The following is a 24,456-nucleotide window of genomic DNA, read 5'->3' as shown; positions in this document are numbered from 1 at the left end:
CTTTGTATGATGGGTACATAACTAGGAGAAAGAAACTCAATTTTCCCATTACTCTGATGATTTTGGAAGTTGTGACTGACATACTAAACCACCACAGCAAAGGTGTCACATGCTGCAGTGCTAAGTCTGTATCACTTTTTGCTGCATGAGCAGCATCAACTTAAGTACACTGACCATGAGTTTTACCTCTCCTTTGTGCAGAGGGAATTTCATAAAAATAAGGATCTGATCTGAGCAGAAGACAAGGAGAAAAAAAACTGGAAAAAGGGATGTTCTTTCTTCAGAAGAAGTAACGATTTTATGTGTTATTTTTAATATAATAAAATTGCATATCTTTCTTATAGTAAGTTTAGTTTCATATCACGTGGTATCCTGTACCCAACATTTTTGCATTTGGGGTTACACATGTATTCCACCTTTGTCATTAAGTCCTTGAGCTCTGTGGTGCTTTGGCTGGAAGCACACCTTAACATTATGATGCACAGCCCAGCACTGCAGTCCCAGCACCACAAAAGTGCCCCTTTCTGATGTTTACTAATGAACACCGGTTTCAGTGATAGTTGCCACGTCTGGTCCCCTTACCTTGATGCAAGAAATCTCAGCATGGTTTGCATGCCACCCAGTTGCATAAGGTGCATGGACCATAATAGCCCAAATGCATAAAAGGTACATACCTATAAACTCTGTTAGCAGCATAATTAAGAACTTCTCTTGTAAGCCATATACAGGTGTCATGTACCACAGAGATACCAGTGTAGCACCAGTAATGGTTACAAGAGGGATAGAATGGATGGGACAAGCATCCATGGATAATAATCACTTTTAAAAGTATAGAGGTCAGACATGAGTGCTTCTGGACTATAAGCACATACTTCAAAGGTATCTGAGATGGGCAAATTTGGAAAACAAGCACCTCTCTTAGTGATGCGGGATGGTGGGAGAATAGCAGTACTCTAACTGGTAATGATATTGGCTGTCAATTAAAGAAAGTACTAGAAACTGGAAATCAATGTCTAAACTAATTGCAATTGAAATACTGAACATTGTAAAGAAGTTAAAAAAACTACTGGCGGGAGCTTTAGAAAAGGGAAGAACCAAATTATGTAAAAATCAACGAAATTTGTAGGAAAAATACATGTAGGATAATGTTCAAGATGAGAAGTGAGACTTAAAGAAAGAGGAATTGAGTATTTTACGTAATGTTAAAGTGAATAATTGCATGAATATGTCAAATGTTAAAATGTCAAACGTTAACATGGTTTGTTTTCTTTTCTATTCATTTATTTGTGCCTTTGTCTTATGTGATACTTTAATTAAAGTGTTTAAAAAATTAATGCAACTTAAACAAAAATAATACATGGCCTGTGCACAACTTTGCAATGACAGCATTGCCATACATGCTAGCTGGTGGAGTTGGTTGGAACACACTGGTCTGTATCATACATTCGAAGGTTCTACTCCGCGAACCTCCATTCATCGAACTGACAAGAGCCAACGTTCACTTAAGTGAATGTTCACATCAGCGAATGTCTAAAACAGGGAATGAAATTAGTTGGCTAACATCAGGAAATTTGTCCTTTTCCCCACTGTAGTGCGATCTCAGAGTTGGTATATATAGCAAGAGGGGTGTGGGGGTGCAGACCCCTCCTGAGTTGGTTTGACATACTGCAGTGTGTGTGACAGTCACAAGGTTGGTCAACTAATTTCATTCCGTTTCAGAAATTCAGTGACGTATTTCATTCCGTTTCAGAAATTCAGTGACGTGAATGTTCGCTTAAGTGAATGTTCGCTCTTGTTGGTTCAATGAATGGAGGTTCGCGGAGCTGAACCTTCATTAATATTATACAGACCCGCAACACAGAGTTAAGGCCACCAATATGCCACCCATGATAAGCTTAAATTTATGTATTTTGTATTCGTCTGACAGTTTGCTTAGATGATTAAGGAGCTGTTAAAGATCTGTTCCTGTGGTCCACTGGTGAAATGTTTGATTCTCTCAGTATCCACTTCCTAACTGTGTGACTCTGAGCAAGTCACTTAACCACACACCTCTCTCGGGCTGAATCTGAAAAAGGTCCATGGAGATCAGTTCTCTACCCTGGAAAACAAATCCAAATAAAATAGACTAAAGAAGACATGTCCTGCACGGCCAGGTGTCACTACATAATGAGGTCTGCGGCAGATCTAATCTAAACAGCATAGCCTGTTCTATGCCACATGCTTAAATTTCATGAGTTCTATTCCCCCCTCATTTTTTTGTTCTTGTTTATCTGTTTACAATGAGATATAATGGTGAAAACATTTATTCATTTATGTACGTTAACCATGTCAGAGCTTTGAACCAATTGGACCCTTTTAGGCTCAACCCAGGGATTGACATGTGACAGTGACACACAAAATTTAGATGGGCATCAAAAAAGCATAGCAAGTATGCAATACCACACAGAAATGGCAATAAAATTAGATGTACACAGTATGTAAAACATTAATATCATGACAGGATACAGATATGCAACAGATAATAAGCACGCATAATTGCACAGAAATAATGCCATACTTCACTTTTTCGCAGAAAACAAAGAAAAAATACAGTCTGGCATTAGTACACCAATATGTTGGCTCTGCTCATTATCACCACAATCCACAGTGAAATAACCCACAGGTTACATGAATGTGTGCTACTTACACTGGCGGTCTAGCAGTGCAACTGCCATGAAATAATGTGCTAGAGCTTTGTAGTGTTCTGCTTTCACTTGCACCATAGCTGCCCATGAAGCAGGAATGTTTTCTTTAATTGGTGTCTGATTCATTGAACTCAGCACAATCTTGTACACCTCACTAACCTGTAAAAGAGTAAAAAAGCGAAAAAATATTACTCTTCTTTGACCAGTACAAGCAAACCCAGTTTAGTACCTATGTGACATTACTAAATGTAGATCAAATGCAGTCAGCTACATACATATGTTACCAACCATTACATAAGTCTGCTTCGCTGTAATGGTTGGTTGTCTTTCTTTTTGCTAAACTGTTTGTAGTCTTCCTTCTCTGAGAGCCCATAACCCTTTGTACCTGCTGTTCTCCCCTCAAGAAAACTCCTTTGCAATGCCCTGAAGCCATCCCCTAAACTATCTAGATCTAATAAAGCAAGCACTATAACTTCAGAGAAAGACAATATTCCTTGATACAGTCAGGGACTTCAGAGATTTTCAGCAATAATTTTTTATTTATTCCATTATGAGAGCATAAGCAGCTACAGGCCCAGTGGGGCACCACACTTCTCCAAAGTATTTCAGGCTTCTAGTTCATATGCTGGAACCATGCCTTACTTAATTCCAAGTTATAAAAAACAGTAGATTAAGGAACTATGCATCAGAAAAGAGATTACTGAAAAGATTGGGTCAAAATTGCAATAATTATATATGCATGAGTTTAGAAAGGTTGCTATTGGGCATCTGTTTTTTGATAATAACAACAGAGCACAAAACCTTTTAGCACAACCCAAGCTATCAACAAATTTAGGGAGCCTGAAACAAGGAAGGTAATGAGATACTATAGAGGTATTACAAATATTTTGGAAATTCTATGAAAATCTCTATAAAGCAGAGAAATACGAAAATCAAGAAAAGACACAAATGGAAATATTTATGGAAGAATTAAATATGCCAAGGTTAGAGGTAAATTAACTTCAATTACTAGCAGTTAGGATAGGAGGAGATGAGATAAAAAATGTGATATATATATATATATATATATATATATATATATATATAGTGATATATAACCATACTACAGGAAAGTCCCAAGGAACAGATGGCATTCCTGTGGAAGTTTGGAAGCTAGGAGGGAAAAAATTGATAAGTGTCTTAAGTCTGTTTTATATTAAAACTTTCTTCTACTGTGGCCAGTTGTGGATTATTTGCTTCCTTTCAAGTTGTTTCCAAAAAAATTTATAAAGATTTGGAAGTTTTTGTTTAAGAGTATTTTAAGAGGAAGAGAAGTACCAACTTCCAGAAAGAAAGCAGTGGTAGCTGTAAAAAGTAAAGTGGGTAAAGATCCATCAGATCCAGCTTCATACAAGCCCATTTCAGTACTAAACCACTGACTATAAAGTGTTCATGTCTATAATGGCTAAAAGAAAGAGAAAGAGAAAAGTAATGCCAAAACTGATCAATGTGATTTTGTGAAGGGGAGGCAAACATCTGACAACATTAACAGAAATTTGATGATCCAGAGGAAAGAAGAATGTAATAAAATACAATTGTTGTTGGTTTTGATGCAGAGAAAGCATTTGGCAGAGTAAACTGGGACTTTATTGGCATGGCAATGGAAGCATTTGCATTTCCTGAAAAAAAATTAAGGTTGATTAGAAGGATATATGAGGGATTGGAGGCGAAAATTCAAGTGGGTGAGGTCCTCTCTGATAACTTCTGCTTGAGCAGAGGAACCAGGCAGGGGCGTCCTCTTTCTCCTTTATTATTTGCATTATATTTAGAACCACTGGCAAAGAAAACAAGGGAAGCAGAAATTCAAGGATGTAATTGGTATGGTAGTCAAGAAAATTTGGCTTTATTTGCAAATGACATTATTTTATACCTGACAAAACCAGAAAGAGACATTACAGTGTTGTGGAACATTTTGAGACAGTTTCAGATATTTTTGAGATACAAAATTAATGAAGCTAAAACAAAGGCAACAGTGGTAAATTATGCACCCACACACAAATTGGTTCAGGAATACTCATTTATTATGGGGACATAAAAAAAAAATATTTAGCAGTATGGATTAAAAATGATTCTAATGTGACAGCTAAGGATATCTGGGAAGAGACTAAACAAAAGATAATACAAAAACTGAGAAAATGGAAGCTTTGTTACACGGATATGGATAATAAGATACAAGCAGTTAAAATGTTTTTCGTCCCTTTAGTCTTATACACAGGTGAGGCATATTTTTATCAACCAGAGGAGAAGTTATGGATAGCAATTAATAAACAGCTGAAGGACTTCATCTGGGAGGGGAAGACGGCAAGAGTCAAATGGGATAAGCTGATTCTTCCAGTACAACAGGGCGGACTGGGTTTACCCAATTTGAAGGGGTATTTCAGAGCTACACAGTTAAGACTCTTATACATAGCACAAGCAGAAAACTGTATTTCAAAATGGAAAGGGTTGATGAAATGGGGGAAACTCAAGAAATAAGGAGAGACTAGGATTTTGGATGCAGGCCTTTAAGGAGAATAACACTAATCATAGAGAATATTATATCCATAAAGTAGCAGAAAGTGTTCTAAGAACTAAGCCAAAAAGGGATTGGAGAAAGGAGATTCTGCTGATAGGGATGACTGGAATTAGGGATATAGACAATAAGCAAGAGGGAGCTGGAATTTACTGGAGAAATTTGGCAAAGGATCAAGGTATTGGGAGCAAACAACTAGAGAGGGAAAGATGACAGAATGGGAACATGCCAATAATTTATTTAGACTGCGAGTTAGAAAATGCCTTCCTTATCAGGGACTGATATCAGAGTACAGGCAAAGAGAAAGATATAAGAGGGTCCTAAACGAAAGACCAGTGCTGGTAGAGTTTTTGTAGAATCTAGAACAGAAGCTGCCATTAAAAAAGGAATAATTAATAGAGCATATAAAATATTGCATGGTAACTATAAAAATCAATCAGAGAATGTTAGAAAGGATAGGGAAGAGAGACTGGATAAGCAATTCACAAAGAAACAATGGGTGGATATATGTATGTTTCCCAAACATGCAACAAAATCTAGATGATTTAGGATCTTTAAATGGAAATGTTTGCATAGATAATTCTATACCCCAAGTAGACTCGAGAGAATATTTCCTCAGGCAGACAGCAAATGTTGGAGATGTGACTGGTTAGAGGTAATTGGGAACACAGTTTCTGGGAATGCAGTGAACTGACAGACTTTAAGGACTCTCTGAGGGATGCACTGTTGGAGATGCTGGGTAAGCAGACTGGTCTGATGAGGGAGATGATTTTTCAGAGCTGTGAAACGGAATCAGAATTGCCTAGGAATGGTAAGGCCTTGTTGTATCTAATAACGGTGGCTGCCAAAAAAGCACTTACTAGAAAATGGAAATCAAAATATAAACCCACTATACTAGAAGTAGTGAATATAGTAACAGAGATAAAACAACTGGAACTGAGATATTTAGAAATGGGTAGGAGCAAACTATATAGGAAAAACTGGGAACTCTGGGAACAATACATACAAGGGAGGAATGAGGTTTAATAGGCGGCAGGACTTAAATGAGTTAAGTACTGTTTGACTGAAAAAGATTGGGTAGACTACAAGTGAGGCACAATGTTTGCAACTGGAAGTGTGTCAGTAGTGTTTGTGGTGTAAAATGCTTGCAACTAGGATTGTGTCGGTGTGGTTTGTTTTCATTTGTATAAATGTATGCTTGCCTATGTATTAAGTGATGGTTTAATAAATATGTTCCTTGTTTAAAAAAAAAGCAGGAATTGAATAATTTATGTAATGCTGCTTAGGTTATATGATATATAGCAATATATGTCAAGTAAATTGTTTATGTTAATTATAGTGTGATCATTTTTAAATGAATGTAAACTTGCCTATATCACAACAGATAATTCAATAAAGGTGTTTGGAAAAAAACTGCAATAACTATAAACTGCATTACTTCACATTACTTAACTTTCTTGATCACTATAACCAACATTTATATAAATGGGGCAACTATACTGTGCAATAGAAAAACAGATCATCTGATTCAATGTACTGACAAGTAGACCACTGTTACAAAAGAATTAAGAAAATATCACTGAAATGAATTATTGAAAGAAAGCATGCTTTAATACAGTCTAAACTGTTAACTGGCAAAATACCCTTGAGTTACACATATAAAGATATGGTGATGCATCTTCACAGAAAGAAATGGAATGAAATGTTGCAATTAAATATACAGTTCAGTGTTCCATGATAAACTCATAAAGTATACATAACATGCTTAATGTCCTGTAGTATGAAACGTTGTACTAAATTTTGTGCAACAAAGCTTGAAACAGTTCAGTGACACCAGTATAGGAGGAGGGGAAGCATCCCTCCAGCATGGGGAGGGCTATGCCCCATACCCCTATTTCTAATTCCTATTCTAAGGTTACAAGACTTTGCACAATAAATACATTTAAAGTTCTGTACAATGCACAGCTTGCCCTTATTCAGAGGTGGCAATATCTCATTGTTAGAAGATGTAGTTTTCTGGACCTCATTGTTTGAATATATAAATGAGCGGCACACCCCCCCCCCCCCACATGCATTGGGTACAGTCTCATTTGCCCTTGAAAACAAAAGCTTACTGTTTTTCACAGCTGTCCTTTATTTCATGTGGAAAAACATGAAATGGGGTTGGGAATGAATGGAAGATGCTCTTTAAATATGTTAGTGTTAATATTACACAGTGTTGTTCATGTTTACACTGAATACTATGATCTCAGGGTGTTAACAATGCAGATGAGGAAGACTTAGTTCTTTCTAGTTGTCAGCATTTTATGTGTTTGCTTATGTGCTATTTTTATATGATTTGCTTTTGATGGATTCCACTTTGGAATATTCTACTTAAGTACCCTGTGCATTCCGACTTACTTTTGGCAATACATTTCAGTTGCTTTATTGATTTATAACCTGTTCCTGCTGGAACAGCAAGTGCCTTTCAAACCAGCAAAATAATGCTAACAAGCTAGCTAGCTAGCTAATACTGTCAGTGGATCAACAGGTAGTACACCTGCCTTTGGTGCTGGAAGAGCATAAGACTGTGGGTTCTGTTCCCATTCTGGTGGCTGTTTTAATTTTAAATCTGCTGACACTGCAGTATAGTAGTAAGGGTGCCACATTCCAGAGTGTGTTGTCCTTCAAATTAGATGTTAGAACAAGGTCCCATCTGCTTGAGTTCATGGTAGCTCAAGTGGATGTAAAAGATCCCATGATACTTATTGAAAAAAAAAGAGTACAGGAATTTCCCCAGTGCCCTGGCAAAATTTTCCCTTGTATAAATACTACCTCAGGTCCTCAGGTTTCCCCTGAAAACAGGCAACTAGCCCAGCTGGATTAACTCAAGTCAATAAAGGATAAATAAAAAAAAAAAAAACAGAAATATGGTGCATTCTCCCTTCAGTGACAGCATACTTTTCCAGAAAGCATTTTTCTCTTGACTGCCAAAAATGATGGTCACCATAGTGGAAACACAAGTCAAACCATAAAATATCCGCAAAAATGTATCACAGTTCAGAAAGTCCAACAACCAAACTGTCACCAAGTTTACAAACTACATTCCCTCCTAAGTGATACATAATTAAAATGGACACTTATTATAATGCACTCTGCAGTTTCCTTCCTTTTGTTACTCTTGCTACTGAGACTTTGTACTACACTGTATAACTTAAAGGAAACACCATCACCTTGCAAGAAAGCTAAGGGTAGAGATACATCAGACCCAGCTTCATATAAAACCATTTCAATTTTAAACCATGATTATAAATTGTTTGCCGTTCAGCAGAGGTGTTGCAGAAATTGATAGATGTGGACTAATATGATTTTGTGGAGGGGAGATAAGTATTTGACAACATTAGTAAAGCAGTGATGATCCAGAGAGAAGCAGAATATAAGAAAATGCCACTGTTGTTGATGGGTCTTGAAGCATAGAAAACATTTGACAGAATAAGTTGGGATTTTATGAGGACGGCAATGGAGATATTTGAATTCCCTTATAATGTTACGGTTAATTAGCAGAATATATGAGGGATCAGAGGCAAGAATTAAAGTGGGAGGGTTCCTCTGTGATAAACTTGAACAAAGGAACTGAAAAAGAGTGCTCTCTTTCCCCTTTGTTATTTGCATTATATTTACAACCACTGGCAAAGAAAATAAGAGATTCACAAATTCAGGGCAGTAAATGGTATGGTAATCAAGAAAACATAAGATTTATTTGCACTTGATAGATTCAGAGAAGGGCATTTTGGTGTTATGGAACATTCTGAGACAGTTTAAAGTCTTTTCAGGATATAAAATTAATGAAAACAGAACAAAGATTATAGCTGTAAGTTTAAGTACCCACACATGAATTTGTTCGGCAATACACATATTTATGGGAACACAATAAGATTAATTATTTAGGTGTATGGATTAAAAAGACTTCTGTTAAAGCAAGTAAGGAAGTGTGGGAAAAGATTAAACAAAAGATAACACAAAAACTGAGAAACTGGAACCTTGTGTTTATGAATAAGGATAGTAAAATAGAAGCAGTGAAAAGGTTGTAGTCCCTTTAGTTTTTTTATATAGGGCAGACATATTTGTATCAACCAGAAGAGAACTTGTGGACAAAAGTTAATAAAGAGTTGAGAGAAATTTATCTGGGAGGGGAAGACAGCAAGAGTTACGGATAAGCTGATCCTCCCAAAAGAATATGGTGGTTTAGGTTTATCTGATTTGAAGGGATATCTCAAAGGTATGTAGTTAAAATTCATATATACAAGACAGTCAAAAGATTATAATTCAAAGTGGAAAGGGGGAATGATGAAGTGAGGGAAAGGGGAGGAGAGTGTGAGATTTTGGATGCAGATCCTTGAGGAAAATATCAACAACCATACAGAAAAAGAAGTTATGTACTGACCATAACACTCCATCCGAGTTGTTGTTCTTCATTTGTCTTCAATCTGTGGGGAACACGGATCCGGAACGGATCCAACTTGGACATATTTCTCCAGCATCGGATCTGAACTCCAAGCTCCTCCCCTACACATAACGTCCCTGTCTTCTTCCTCCCCCCTTCCTATTGAGTGTGCTGCCCACTATAGTAACCCAACCTGACACAATGTCTTACCCCTTGGCAAAATAACCCAGATGGTACCATAAGGAATGACCATTTATGCCAAAGAAAGGGCCATGTCTTTTCCAGCCAGACCACCACACAGCCCATACAAGGCAGGGGGAAGGAGGGATGGATGGTTGAATACAAATAAAGAGCAACAACTCAAATGGAACACTATGGTAAGTACACAGTGTTCCATCTGAGTTTTTGTTCAGATGGAACACTATGGTGAGTACATAAAGTACAGTTGTGTACACTTACCCATAAATGTAGATGTTCGAGTGTATTCACTGTTGCAGTCATCACATTTGGGTAATCTGCTTGAAGGTAGCCCTCAGTCGGCCTGATTATCAAAGTCTTGGGTCCTGCGCTGGTTGCTGTCTCATCTTCCATGATGTCAGGTAGTCAGGGGTATAAAGCATGCAACCGATACCATTACATCAGTTTTTCTTGCACCAGATGTCAGGTGCCCCCATAATGGGAAGCAATTATATACAGGGTTACACCTACAACCAAAAAGCAAATACACCAAAAAGCTTTAAGCATAGTAAACAAGAATAGAGGTATAGTCAATAGAAGTCAGGGAGCTGGAGGGAGGGTAACCGGTACTGCAACAGTGAATACACTCGAACATCTACATTTATGGTAAGTATACACAACTGTACTATGTTCTTTGTGTTTCACTGTTGCAGTCATCACATTTGGGTAGGTTCCCAAAGCTAAGGATGGGAGGAGGCAATTAGATAGCATTTGGACCAGCTAAAAGGCCCTGCAAGACTGCAGTGGCAAAGCCAGCTCTGGATTTAGAAAAAATTGGCAAGTGGTAATGCTTGGTGAAGGTATGTACAGAACTCCAGGTAGCAGCTTCTGGGATGTCCCTGGTAGGGACACCTCTGAGAAAGTCTGTAGAGGTAGATGCAGCCCTTGTTGAATGTGGTCTTATCCCCTGTGGGATAGGTTTTCCATGGTGCTTACAGGAGAAATGAAAGCAAAGGCCTATCCACTTAGAAATGGTTTGCTTTGAAATGGCCTTCCCCTCTGCCCCTGCAGCAAATGCCACCAGCAGCTGTTCAGATTTCCTGAGAGTCTTAGTCCTGTCCAAGTAAAATTCAAGTTGTCTGTGCATATCCAAGGAGGGCAGTATTTGTTCCCGTTTGCTCTGTGGATTAGAAAAAATGATTGGCAAATGAATGGACTGATTAAGGACCACATTGGATAACACCTTGAGCATAAAGGAGGGACTGGTCCTGAGCGACACCCTGTCCGCAAAAAAGATGACGAAAGGCTCCACTGCCATGAGGGCCTATAATTCAGACACCCTTCTTGCTGAAGTCATGGCTAGAAGGAAGGCTGTTTTACAAGAAAGGAATTTCAATTCTGCATTTGCAGCTGGCTCAAAGGGAGGAAAAGTGAGCTTTTCCAATACACAGTTTAGGTCCCAGGCTGGAATAGGGGCTCTCCTGGGTGGTCTTAAGTTTTTGGCCCCTCTGAGGAATTGCTTCAGCAGTGGGTGAGAGAAAAGGGGGTGGTTCTGTGTTGTAATGTGCTGAAATGGCTGAGGCATGAATTTTGATGGAAGAAAAGGAAAGGTCCTTGTGAAGCATCTCAGTTAAGTATTGAAGATTATGGGGTAAATTGGGTACTGCTGTGCCCATCCCCTGAGTTTGGCTCCAGGAACAGAATCTTTTCCATTTTTCAGCATAGGACTTTCTAGTACTAGGCTTTCTTGCCTTCAGAATGACATCCATCACTTGCTTACTGAGGGATGGTAATAGAGAGGTCAGGTAATTAGCCATGCTGCAAGGTTCAGGGTTTGAAGTTGTGGGTGCAGAATCTGGCCCTCCTGCTTGGACAGCAGGGCAGGGGTCTGAGGCAGGTGTTATGGTGCCAGCAGCGGCACACTGCACAAGAGGGGGTACCAGTGTTGGCGTGGCCAGTCTGGTGCAATCAGTATTGTCCTTGGTTTGTCCTGTTTGATCTTTAGTAGCACTTTGGAGAGGAGAGGCACAGGGGGAAAGGCATAAACTGACAGTTTTTTCCAGGTGAAGGAAAGGACATCCACTTTCCAAGCTTGTTTGTGATGAGTCCTTGTGCAGAATTTGTCCAATTGGTACTTTTGAGGGGGGGCAAACAGATCTATCTCTGGGCTCCCCCATTTGTTTCTCAACATGTTGAATATCTTTGGTTGCAGTTTCCACTCATGTGGGTCCAAGAGATTTCTGCTTAGGTCATCTGGCAGTGTATTTAGCTTTCCTGGCAGGAACTGAGCCTGTAGGTGCACTTGGTAGCTCAAGGCTGTGTTCCACAGAGCCATGGCTAGTCTGCAGAGAGGGTATGAGTGGGTTCCCCCCTGCTTATTTATGTACCACATAACAGTGGTGTTGTCTGTCTTTACCAATAATTGTCCTGGAAGAATGTGGTCCTTGAAGGCTGTCAGAGCATTCTGTACAGCTAACATTTCTTTTTGATTGATATGCAGGTTCATTTGACTTGGGTTCCATTTTCCCTGAATGCACTGACCTGCCAAGTGAGCCCCACATGCTTAGTCTGATGCGTCTGTTGTTAGGGTTTGGGCGGCAGCAGGTAGAGTGAATGGCAGTCCCTTGTTTTGGTGGCAGGCCTCTGCCCACCAAAGAAACTCTTATCTTTAGACAAGGTATGATAGGAATCATTGATTCTAGATCCTGAGAATGTTGACACCATAGGCTTTTTAGATACCACTGTAGTTTCCTCATAAGCAATCTTGCATATGGAATTAGTAGACTCAAGAGGCCATGAACCCCAGTGCTTGCAGTATTTTCCTTGCAGACAGCTGGGTCTTTGTGGCCAGTAGATTGAATAGGCTGTCAAATGAACTTGTTTCTCTGGCGTGAGGTAGGCCACCTGGGAAGGTGTATTCAAGCTTGCTCCCAGGAATATAATTTGTTGGCAGGGTACAAGATTTGATTTCTTTTCATTTATGGTGTACCCCAGAGAAGTCAGCAATTTATTTACAAGTGCCAAATGATTTAATAGTATGTCCTGGCTTTCCGCCTGAATTAGACAATTGTCCAGGTATGGGTATATTTGAATATTTCTTTGCCTGCAAAATGCAATGACTGGATTTAGGCACTTTGTGAATACCCTGGGCGCAGTAGATAATCCAAAGGGCAGTGCAGAGAACTGATAGTGCAAGTAGCCTGTTCTGAAGCGTAGGTATCTTCTGCAAGATTCCCTTATTGGTATGTGCATTTAGGCTTCCTTTAAATCCAGTGTTGCCAACCAGGCATTTTTGCCTAGCATGGGAAGCAGCTGATGAAGAGTTAGCATCTTGAATTTTGGGATTACCAAAAAATGTGTTCAGGAAAGACAGGTCTAGGATAGGACGCCAGGAATTGTCTTTCCTGGGTACCAGGAAAAGTCTTGAGTAAAAACCTTGCCCCCAATCTTCTTGTGGGACAGGTTGAATAGCCTTGATGCTTAAAAGAAAGAGAGAACCTGCTTTTGAGCCTCTGCCGACTGATTTGGGGGTAGGTCTGGCCAACTATTTGGGGGTGGTAAGGAGTGGAAGTGGAATCTGTATCCTTGGGAAACTATATTTAGAACCCATTTGTCCTGAGTAATGAGTTCCCAATTTTTTGCATGCAGGGCGATCTTTCCCCCTAAAGGAACAGTCAAGTTGAGCAGGGCTTGGATGGTTTAAAGTTAAGTCATTGAAACAATTTACCATAGGGGGGAGTCTTACTACTCCCTGCTTTGGAAGTGGGAGCCCCCCACTGCTTAGTCCTCTGAGCACCCTGGGGCTGGAGCGAGGGTGTTCTGCTCGTTTTGGGCTTGGACTGAGAAGGCCTGAAAGAGGCAGGAAAGGAGCAATTCTTAGAGGGCCAATGCCTACTAAATCTGGGAGGCTGTACTTACAGGAAATATTTTAACAGTTTGCATAGATTTAGTGTTTTCCTCCATCTTTTTAAGTACTTCTTCTGCTTTGTTGTCAAACAGGTGGTCATGGTTTAAGGGAGCATCCAGTAATTTAGCTTTAACATGATCTGGCAAAGATTGCTCCTTAAGCCAAGCATGCCCTCTAAGTACAGACCCAGTGACAGCAACCCTGCAAGATTCCTTTAACGAATCAGAACCACATTGCAAATTATGTTTTCCCACTTGTTCAGCAGAATGTATTAAATCCTGTAATTCTTTATTTTAAGCACAGTCAGGAATCAACATTATTTTCTGTTTAAGCAATTCAGTAATATGCTGCTGATACTTCAACATATGAAAAGTACAGTTTTGTACCTACCATAAATGTAGATGTCCGATAGGTATGCATCTGCAGTCATCACATATGGGTTGTCCTGCCTCAGGCAGCCCTTTGGTCGGCCGGATTCCAAAGTCTGGGTCCGGCGTCGGCTGATGTCGCCCCTTCCCCGACGTCAGAGCGCCTGGGGTATAAAAGCTTCAGCCGATGCCATCTTCCTCAGTTTTTCTTGCCCCAGATGCCAGGTGCCCCCTAAGGAAGGCTAAATTTGGAGAAATGCAATAAATTCCAAACAAGCACAAAAATATATATATACATATACAAAAACAAATACACCATAATAGATAACCCCAGCTAGCTATGAGAGGGGAATGTACCCAAGAAATACCACAGAGGGGAAGGAGGGAGGGTAAACCTGACTGCAGATGCATACCTATCGGACATCTACATTTATGGTAGGTACAAAACTGTACTATGTCCTTCAAGGATGCATCTGCAGTCATCACATATGGGTAGAATACCATAGCCAATCTGGGGGTGGAGGATCTATGTAAAGGATGGTGTAGCTAAAATGCCCTGCAGGACTGCCGTAGCAAAGCCTGCTCTGGATCTGGAATATAAAGGTAAGTTGTAATGCTTGGAAAATGTATGCACGGAGCTCCATGTAGCAGCTTCTAAAATGTCCTTGGTAGCCACCCCTCTTAAGAAGACTGTGGAGGTGGCTGTGGCTCTGGTCGAATGAGGTCTAATGTTAGCTGGCACAGTTTTTCCATGAAAGGAGTAACAGAAACGAATGCAATTCCCTATCCATTTTGAAATTGTCTGTTTTGAAATTGCTTTTCCTTGTGCACCAGCAGCATATGCTAGAAACAACTGGTCAGTTTTTCTGTAATTTTTTGTTCTGTCCAAGTAGTAGCGCAACTGCCTGTGTATGTCCAGGGTGTGCAGAAGCTTTTCCCCTTTGTTTTGTGGATTTGGAAAGAAGGTAGGCAGCTGAATAGCTTGGTTTAATGAGACCCTAGATACCACCTTTGGCATAAATGAAGGATTGGTTCTCAATGAGACTCTGTCTTGATGAAAAATAAGAAATGGCTGTACTGCCATGAGGGCCTGTAACTCAGATACTCTTCTTGCTGAGGTTATGGCCAGAAGGAAGGCAGTCTTCCAAGAGAGGAACTGTAGTTCTGCAGATGCTGCTGGTTCAAAGGGAGGCAACGTTAGTTTTTCCAACACTAAGTTAAGGTCCCAAGTAGGCACTGGTGGTTTCCTTGGAGGATTGATGTTTTTAATTCCTCTTAGAAACTGTCTTAGCAGAGGATGAGAGAAGACAGGTGGATAAGTATTGTACTCTGCTGAAATTGCTGAAGCAAGAATTTTAATAGAAGAGTAAGACAGGCCATTGTGGAGCATTTCTGCCAAATATTCCAGGATATGTGCCATGTTCATAACTGTTGCATCTAGGCCCTTTGAGGTGCTCCAGGTGTGAAATCTTTTCCATTTTGCTGAGTATGCCTTTCTTGTGGAAGGCCTGCGAGCTTCCATGATGATATCCTTCACTCTCTTGGATAGCTTATCCTGGTGATGAGTCAAGGTATTTTCCAGGCAGCTAGTTGTAATGTTTTCAGGTTGGTATGCAGAGTTTTGTAATTGTGCTGTGTCAGGAGAAGCGGCCATTGTGGCAGAAGCCATGGTTTTGTCTGTGACATGCTCTTTAGCAATGGGTACCAGTGCTGTCTTGGCCAGTCCGGAGCTATCAGAATCACTCTTGGCTGCTCTGCCCTGATCTTCAGTAAGACCTTGGTCATTAATGGAAGGGGTGGGAATGCATACACTGTTAGAGATCTCCAGCTGAAAGAGAGAGCGTCCACTTTCCATGCTTGTGGGTGGTATGTCCTTGAGCAGAATTTCTCCAGCTGATGATTGTGTGGGGAGGCAAAGAGGTCTATGTCCGGTCTCCCCCAAGATTGTGTTATCTGATGGAAGATGTCTGGGTGCAGCATCCATTCGTGTGCATCCATGATGTTCCTGCTTAAGCTGTCCGCCAGTATATTGTCCTTTCCTGGTACAAACTGGGATTGCAGCTGTATATTGAGAGTCAAGGAAAGTTCCCATAGATTCATTGCCAGTCTGCAAAGAGGGTAGGAATGGGTGCCTCCTTGCTTGTTTATGTACCACATAACTGTAGTGTTGTCTGTCCTTATTAGTAGGTGGCCTTGATGTAGAAATAACTTGAAGGCCTCGATTGCATGTATCACTGCCAGCATTTCCTTTTGGTTTATGTGCATGCGTAGCTCTTTTGTGACCATAGTCCTTGAATGCATCTTCCTTCCATGCGCTCCCCATCCGTGGTCTGAAGCGTCCGTTGTAATGGTTTGGCTGGCTATTGGTTTGCTGAAGGGCAAACCCCTGTTTGACTGGCTTGGTTGAGCCCACCACAGAAATTCCCTTTGAAGGCATGGGATGAGTGGTATCAAAGTTTCCAAGCTGTGACTGTGCTGAGTCCATAAACTCCTTAGGTACCATTGGAGTTTCCTCATATGTAGCCTTGCTTGAGGAATCAGAAGAATGCAAGAAGCCATGCAACCCAGGGCCTGCAGGATTTTTCTTGCAGTCAGCTGAGTTTGTCTTGACAGGTTTGTGAAGTAATCCGGTAGTTGGTTTTGTTTTTCTTCTGTGAGGAAAGCCATTTGGGTGGTTGTGTCTAGATCCGCACCCAGAAAAGTTATTCTTTGGGATGGTACAAGTCTTGACTTGTGAATGTTGACTGTATATCCCAATGCCTGAAGAAGATAGATGGCATAGTTCAAGTGTTTTGCCAGAATTTGTTGGCTGCCCACTTGTATAAGGCAGTCGTCCAGATACGGGTATATTTGCATCCCCTGAAGTCTGCAGTGTGCAATTACTGATGCCAGGCATTTCGTGAATACTCTGGGCGCAGTAGATAAGCCAAAGGGCAATGCTGAGAATTGATAATGCTCTGAACCTGCAAGAAATCTGAGGTGTCTTCTGCAGCTTTTTCCTGATAGGGACATGCAGGTATGCCTCCTTGAGGTCCAGAGTTACCAGCCAAGACCCCTTGCCCAGCATGGAAAGGAGTTGCTGTAGAGTCAGCATTTTGAATTTTGGCACAATGAGATAAGTATTTAGTGCGGACAAGTCGAGAATAGGCCTCCATTGCTTTTCTTTTCTTGGAACAAGGAAGAGTCTGGAATAAAATCCTTGACCTTGTTCTGCGAGAGGAACCTTTTCTATTGCTTTCATTTTCATTAAGTTGGAGATTTGTTTCAAAGCCTCTGCCCTTTGATTTGGTGGCAGGTCTGGCATGCCTTTTCTTTTCGGTAATGTGTGGAAATGGAACCTGTATCCTTTGTCTATTATTTGTAGTGTCCATTTGTCCCTTGTAATAATGTGCCAATTTTCTGAAAATAAGGAAAGCTTTCCGTCCAAAGGTGCTTTTAATTGAGCCCTGGTTGGCGGTGTCAAAGTAAAGTCATTGAGTCTGTCCTTGTGCAGCAGTTGTAGGCCCTGCACTACCTCTCTGGTTGGGAGGCTGCCATTGACGTCCTCTGTAGGAGCCTCTAGTTTGCCCTCTACCTCTGGCACGCCTGTTCTTGCCTCTCTGAAATCTGTCTGTGTCTGGAAAGGACCAGTTCTTGGAAGGCCAATTCCTGCTGAATCTTGGTGGTTGGACTTGCATAAAATCTTTGACTGTTTGTACAGATTTTGCCTTTTCTTCAAATTTCTTTGAGACCTCCTGAGCAGTAGAGCCAAATAACTTTTGCTTTTCCAGTGGAGCATCCAGAAGCTTTGCTTTAACACGGTCTGGCAGAGATTGTTCCTTCAGCCAAGCATGCCTACGTATGTCTGCACCTGTCATAGCTGACCTACATGAAGCTTCCAATGCATCATAACCACACTGCAAGAAATGGTTGCTAACCTGTTGAGAGTTATGTACCAGATCCTGAAGTGATTTGCGATCTAGGGGTTCAGATGAGGACAGCGTTTTATGCAATTCATCTAACAAATATTCTTGGTACTGTATCATATGAAATTGACAGTTTAAAGCCCTCATAGAAAGGGTAGCAGAAGTATACACTTTTTTACCCCATCGCTCTAAAGCCCTGGACTCCCTTTCAGAGGGGAGTGGATTTTTTGTAGTGACAGCTGCAACCCCTTTAGGGCCCTGGGAAATAGTTTCTGGATCAGCAGAGTGGGCCTTGTAAAGGAAAAGATGTGATTCCAGGACAGTACAGTTTTGTACCTACCATAAATGTAGATGTCCGAGAGGTATGCATCTGCAGTCCTAACAAATGGGTTGTCCTGGCCTCAGGCAGCCCTTCGGTCGGCCGGATTCCAAAGTCTGGGTCTGGCCTCGGCTGATGTCGCACTTCACCCGACGTCATAGCTGCAGTTCAGCGGGTATAAAGGCATCAGCCGACACCATTTTCCTCAGTGTTTCTTGCCCCAGATGCCAGGTGCCCTCTAGGAAGGCTAAATTTGGATAAATGCAAATGTTTCCAAACAATAGAGAGCAAATAGAAATAAACATGTATATACATATATATACAAACAAATACACCATAACAGATTCCCCCAGCAAGCTACAAGATGGGCAAATACCCTAGGAGTACCACAGAGGGGAAGGAGGGTGGGTAATCCTGACTGCAGATGCATACCTCTCGGACATCTACATTTATGGTAGGTACAAAACTGTACTATGTCCTTCAAGGATGCATCTGCAGTCCTAACAAATGGGTAGAATACCATAGCCAAACTGGGGGAGGAGGTAATAATAAGATTATGGTGTAGTTAAGATCCCTTGCAAAACAGCAGTGGCAAAACCTGCTCGGGATCTGGAGTATAAGGGTAGATTATAATGCTTGGCAAATGTATGCACGGAGCTCCAAGTAGCAGCCTCTAAAATGTCTTTGGTAGCCACTCCTCGTAAAAAGCTGTAGTAGTGGCTGTAGCCCTTGTGGAGTGAGGTCTGATGTTTTCTGGAGTTGTCTTTCCATGGTAAGAGTAACAAAATCTAATGCAATTTCCTATCCACTTTGAGATTGTCTGTTTTGAAATTGCTTTTCCTTCCATTCCTGTTGCATATGCTACCAGTAGCTGGTCAGTTTTTCTATTGCTCTTGGTTCTGTCCAGGTAGTAGCGCAATTGCCTATGTACATCCAAGGTATGTAATAATCTTTCTCCCTGTTCTGTGGGTTGGGGAAGAATGTAGGTAGGTGGATAGCTTGGTTTAGAGATACCCTGGAGACCACCTTTGGCATAAAAGTAGGATTAGTTCTCATGGACACTCTATCTTGATGGAAGATAAGGAAGGGCTGTACTGCCATTAATGCCTGTAATTCAGAAACCCTTCTTGCTGAAGTGATTGCAAGCAGGAAAGCAGTTTTCCATGATAAGTACTGTAATTCTGCTGTTGCTGCTGGTTCAAAAGAGGGAGTGTCAACTTTTCCAGCACAAAGTTCAAGTCCCATGCGGGCAATGGTGGCTTCCTTGGTGGCTTTACATTTTTAATTCCTCTCAGAAACTGCCTGAGTAGAGGATGAGAGAAGACTGGAGGGTCCATGTTGTATTCTGCTGAAATAGCTGATGCATGAATCTTAATGGAAGAATAGGACAGGCCATTGTGGAAAAGTTCTGCCAAGTATTCCAGGATGTTAGCTATGTTTACCAGTGACACCTCTTCTCCTTTAGCTGCACTCCAAATGAGATATCTTTTCCATTTTGCTGAATAAGTTTTCCTTGTTGAGGGTCTGCGAGCCTCCAAGATAATGTCTTTAACCCTTTGAGATAAATCTGGGTTATTTTGTCTTATGCAATGTTCCAGGCAGCTAGCTGCAACGTTTTCAAGTTTGGATGCAGGGTTTTGAAGTTGTTCTGTGTTAGCAGTAAGGGAACTAGGGGCAGAGGCCATATTTGTTCCCGAGACATACTCCTCAGTAATGGGTACCAATGCTGCCTCGGCCAGTCTGGAGCTATCAGGATGATCCTTGGGCGGTCTTCTTTGATCTTCAATAGCACCTTGTGCATCAAAGGAAGAGGTGGGAATGCATATGCTGTCAGGTTTTCCCAACTGAAAGATAGGGAGTCCACCTTCCAAGCCAGAGGGTGGTATGTCCTTGTGCAGAATTTTTTCAATTGGTGGTTGTGTGGGGATGCGAATAAGTCTATTTCTGGTAGTCCCCATTTCCTTGTAATGGATTTGAAGATGTCTGGAGTCAGCATCCATTCGTGGGCATCCGTGGTAGTTCTGCTTAGGATGTCTGCTAGTATATTTTCTTTTTCTGGTACAAATATTGCCTGGAGCTGAATGTTGAAGCTCAGGGCCACATTCCAGAGGTCCATTGCCATCCGGCATAGAGGGTATGAATGTGTGCCTCCCTGTTTGTTGATGTACCACATAACTGTGGTGTTGTCCGTCCTTATCAGCAATTGAACCTGTTGAAGAAACGGTCTGAATGTCTGAATTGCCAGTTTTACTGCCAGCATCTCCTTTTGATTTATGTGTAGGTGCAGCTGGTCTTGAGTCCATACGCCTTGTATGCACTTGTCCAGCATGTGTGCCCCCCAACCGAGGTCTGAGGCGTCTGTGGTGATAGTCTGGCTTAGTTGAGGGCTGTGGAAGGGCAGTCCTTTGTTCAATTGACAGGCCTGAGCCCACCATTGGAATTCTTGCTTCAGGCATGGAATTATTGGAATTTGGGTTTCTAGGCTGTGCTTGTGCTGAGACCATAAATTCCTTAGGTACCATTGCAACTTCCTCATATGTAGTCTGGCATGTGGAATCAATATTATGCAGGATGCCATGTAACCCAGGGCTTGCAGGACTTTCCTTGCTGTTAGCTGGTTCTGCGTTGTTAATGCCATGAAATAGAGAGGAAGGTGCTTCTGCTTTTCTGCTGTGAGGGATGCCATTTGATTTGATGTGTCCAGTTCTGCACCCAAGAAAGTTATCCTCTGGGATGGTATCAGCCTTGACTTTTTTATATTGACTGTGTATCCCAGGGCTTGTAGCAGATGAATGACCTTTTTCAAATCTTTTGCTAATTTGTTTTTGTTGTCCGCTTGTAACAGGCAGTCGTCCAGGTAAGGGTAAATTTGAATTCCCTGAAGTCTGCAATGAGCAATTACTGATGCCAGGCATTTCGTGAATACTCTGGGCGCAGTAGATAAGCCAAAGGGCAATGCTGAGAATTGATAATGCTCTGATCCTGCAAGAAATCTGAGGTATCTTCTGCAATTTGGTCGTATGGGGACGTGCAGGTATGCCTCCTTGAGATCTAGAGTTACCAGCCAAGACTCCTTGCCCAGCATGGGAAGAAGCTGCTGTAGGGTCAGCATCTTGAATTTTGGAACAATGAGATATGTGTTCAGAGCGGACAGGTCTAGAATAGGTCTCCATTGGTTTTCTTTTCTTGGCACCAGGAAAAGTCTGGAGTAAAATCCTTGCCCTTGTTCCATAGACGGTACCTTTTCTATAGCTCTCATCCTTATTAAGTTGTCTATTTGTTCTAGAGCTTTTGTCTTTTGATTTGGAGGTAGGTTTGGCATTCCTCTCTTCCTAGGTAGAGTATGGAAGTGAAACCTGTAACCTTTGTCTATTGTCTGTAAAATCCATTTGTCTCCTGTGATGTAATGCCAGTTTACTGAAAATAAGGCTAGCTTTCCGCCTAAGGGTGCATCTAGTTGTTCCCTGGTAGGCGGTCTCAGAGCCAAGTCACTGTGATTGTCCTGTGGAAGTGGTAGTGGCTGGATCTGTGGCAGTACTCGCTGGTTGTTAGGCTGCCACTGACGCCCCTGTAGGCACCTCTGGATTGACCCCTGCCTCTTGGGCGCCTATTCCTGCCTCTCTGTGCTCTGGTGGTGTCTGGAAAGGACCAATTCTTGGAAGGCCAGTTCCTACTGAACCTTGGAGGCTGGACCTGTAAGAAATCCTTGACTGTCTGGACAGATTTTGCTTCCTCTTCCACCTTCTTCAGCACCTGCTGTGCAGGTGAGCCAAACAAATTATGCTTATCCATGGGAGCATCTAGGAGCTTTGATTTTACATGGTCTGGTAAGGACTGCTCTTTTAACCATGCATGCCTTCTGATCACTGTACCAGTCATAGCTGATCTAAAGGAAGCCTCCAGTGCATCATAGCCGCATTTTAAGGAATGATTACTGACCTGCTGTATGTTATGTACCATTTCCTGAAGAGACTTTTTGTCTAATGGTTCAGGCGAGGACAGTTTTTTAGTTAACTGGTCTAACATAAATTCCTGATACTGAATCATGTGGAATTGACAGTTTAAGGCCCTAGCCGAAAGAGTAGCAGAAGTATAAACTTTTTTACCCCATCTCTCTAAGGCCCTAGATTCCCTTTCAGAGGGGAGGGGGTTTTGGCAGAGGTAGCTGCTATAGCCTTGGGTCCCTGTGAAATAGTTTCAGGATCTGCAAAAGGAGCCTTATACAAATGATAATGCGTGTCCGGAACCCTGTAGTACCTGTCGGGCTTAGCAGGGGCCGGAGGAAGTGAGTCAGGGGCAGTACAAGCATCATTAAATTCTTCATCCACAACAGTAAGTACTGGAGGAACAGCTAAAGGCCTATGCTGTGGCAAATGCAAAAAGGTCCTAAGCCTTTTCCTAGAGTCTGAAAAATCCTGGCCCTGCCATTGAAATTGTTCCCTCGTAGCATGCAAGGTTTCCCCAAAAGAAAATTCCTCAGGCGAAGAGGCAGAAGGAATGGAGTCTTCTGCATCAGAGTCCTCATAAGGAGAATAAGGGCCTTCTGGAGGGTCTGTATTTTCTGAATCATCAGAAGAGAAATCTGAAGAAACTGGCTCAGGGGGCTCTGCTCTAGGCCTCTTCTCTGGAGGTGGGTGAGAGGCCCTGTCAGGGTGAGGTTGGGATCCCCTGATCAAAGAAATGAGATCCTCTGCTAGACTAAGCATTTGAGTACTAGAGCTAGGCCTGTGAGAGGGGGTCTTAGTAGGCACAGTCTTGGTTGATTTTGCTGCTTTAGCCCTGGCAAAAGCCTTAATCGACATGGATGCAGGGGGCCTAGCAGCTCCACGTGCAGGAGTGGATATATCTAAAGGGATAGTATCAGATAAATCCTGTGAACCTGTAAGAGCAGGTGGAATTTCAGTAGCAGATTCAGCCATGCTGGATGAGGCCTCGGTGGGAGGCAAGCTCGGCCGAAGGAAGAACCGAGGCTCGGTTTCAGCGAAACCGAGACACTCATGTTGACTTAACTGCAGTTTCGGCGAAACCGCGGACCGCGAAGTGTCGGTCCTTTTCCTTGCGCTTTTAGCTAATTGTGAAGTCGGAGTTTCCGACGGCATGTTGTAAGCAAAAGCGGAGCCAAAAAACTCCTCAGCAAATTCCGACCGACGTCTAGGTGTCCGTCGGTTGAAAGAAGCACAGGCTAGACAGGCTGCTACGTCGTGGTCTGGGCCTAAACAAGGTAGGCAATAAGAGTGGAAATCTTTATGAGGTATTTGTTTCCCACAAGTTAAACAGTTATTCACTTTTTCTGACATCGGCTGAGGCAAGAAAGAGTCCCCAACGGGGTACTTAGCTTTTTAGAAGTCTTCGGTAGTAGCAATCGCTGGTTCTGACCGACCGGCACTTGCGAACAGCTTCTGCTTCGGGCACCACGCGGCAAGAAAGACTGAGGAAAATGGCGTCGGCTGATGCCTTTATACCCGCTGAACTGCAGCTATGACGTCAGGTGAAGTGCGACATCAGCCGAGGCCAGACCCAGACTTTGGAATCCGGCCGACCGAAGGGCTGCCTGAGGCCAGGACAACCCATTTGTTAGGACTGCAGATGCATCCTTGAAGGACATCCTGTAGTACCTATCGGGTTTGGCAGGAGCCGGTGGGAGAGTGTCAGGGGTTGTGCTAGATTCAGAATACACATCATCAATGACATTCAAAACAGGGGAAATAGCCAAACGTCTATGCTGAGGCAAATGCAAGAAGGTCCTTAATCTCTTCCTGGAATCAGAGAATTCCTGGCCCTGCCATTGGAAATGCTCCCTCATAGTGTGCAGAGTTTCCCCAAAAGACAGTTCTTCAGGAGGGGAGGCCGAAGGGATAGATGCCTCTGCATCTGAATCCTCGTGGGTCAAAAAGCCTCCTCCTGGTAGTCCGAGAGAGCAGAGCCATCAGAGGCCTCATCAGAGGAGAGGGGATCAGAGGGCTCAACCCTGGGCCTTTTTTCTGTAGGAGGATGAGAGCCCCTGTCAGGATGAGGCTGAGAGCCCCTAATTAATGAAATAAGGTCCTCTGCTAGACTAAGGATCTGAGAACCTGTAGAGGGTCCCTGAGGGATAACCCTGGGAGGCATAGATTTTGAGAGTT

The 24,456-nt window shown here is 42.1% G+C and overlaps 1 protein-coding gene across 3 annotated transcripts in view; it reads right to left on the bottom strand.

Annotated features, from left to right (window-relative positions):
- Positions 1 to 24,456, bottom strand: part of RHPN2 (rhophilin Rho GTPase binding protein 2) — a 2,376,893-nt gene that overhangs the window by 728,979 nt on the left and 1,623,458 nt on the right. For all 3 annotated transcript variants that reach the window (XM_044081870.1, XM_044081871.1, XM_044081872.1), the window contains exon 9: positions 2,687 to 2,843. In XM_044081870.1, coding sequence (XP_043937805.1) covers positions 2,687 to 2,843 — 157 coding nt within the window. The remainder of the gene's footprint in view (positions 1 to 2,686; positions 2,844 to 24,456) is intronic.

Source organism: Protopterus annectens, chromosome 8.part1 (assembly GCF_019279795.1).
Source record: "Protopterus annectens isolate FY-2018-M chromosome 8.part1, PAN1.0, whole genome shotgun sequence".
Lineage (NCBI taxonomy): Eukaryota > Metazoa > Chordata > Ceratodontiformes > Protopteridae > Protopterus > Protopterus annectens.
The sequence above is the reverse complement of the archived record's forward strand: the minus strand, read 5'-3'. Positions and strand labels throughout refer to the sequence as shown.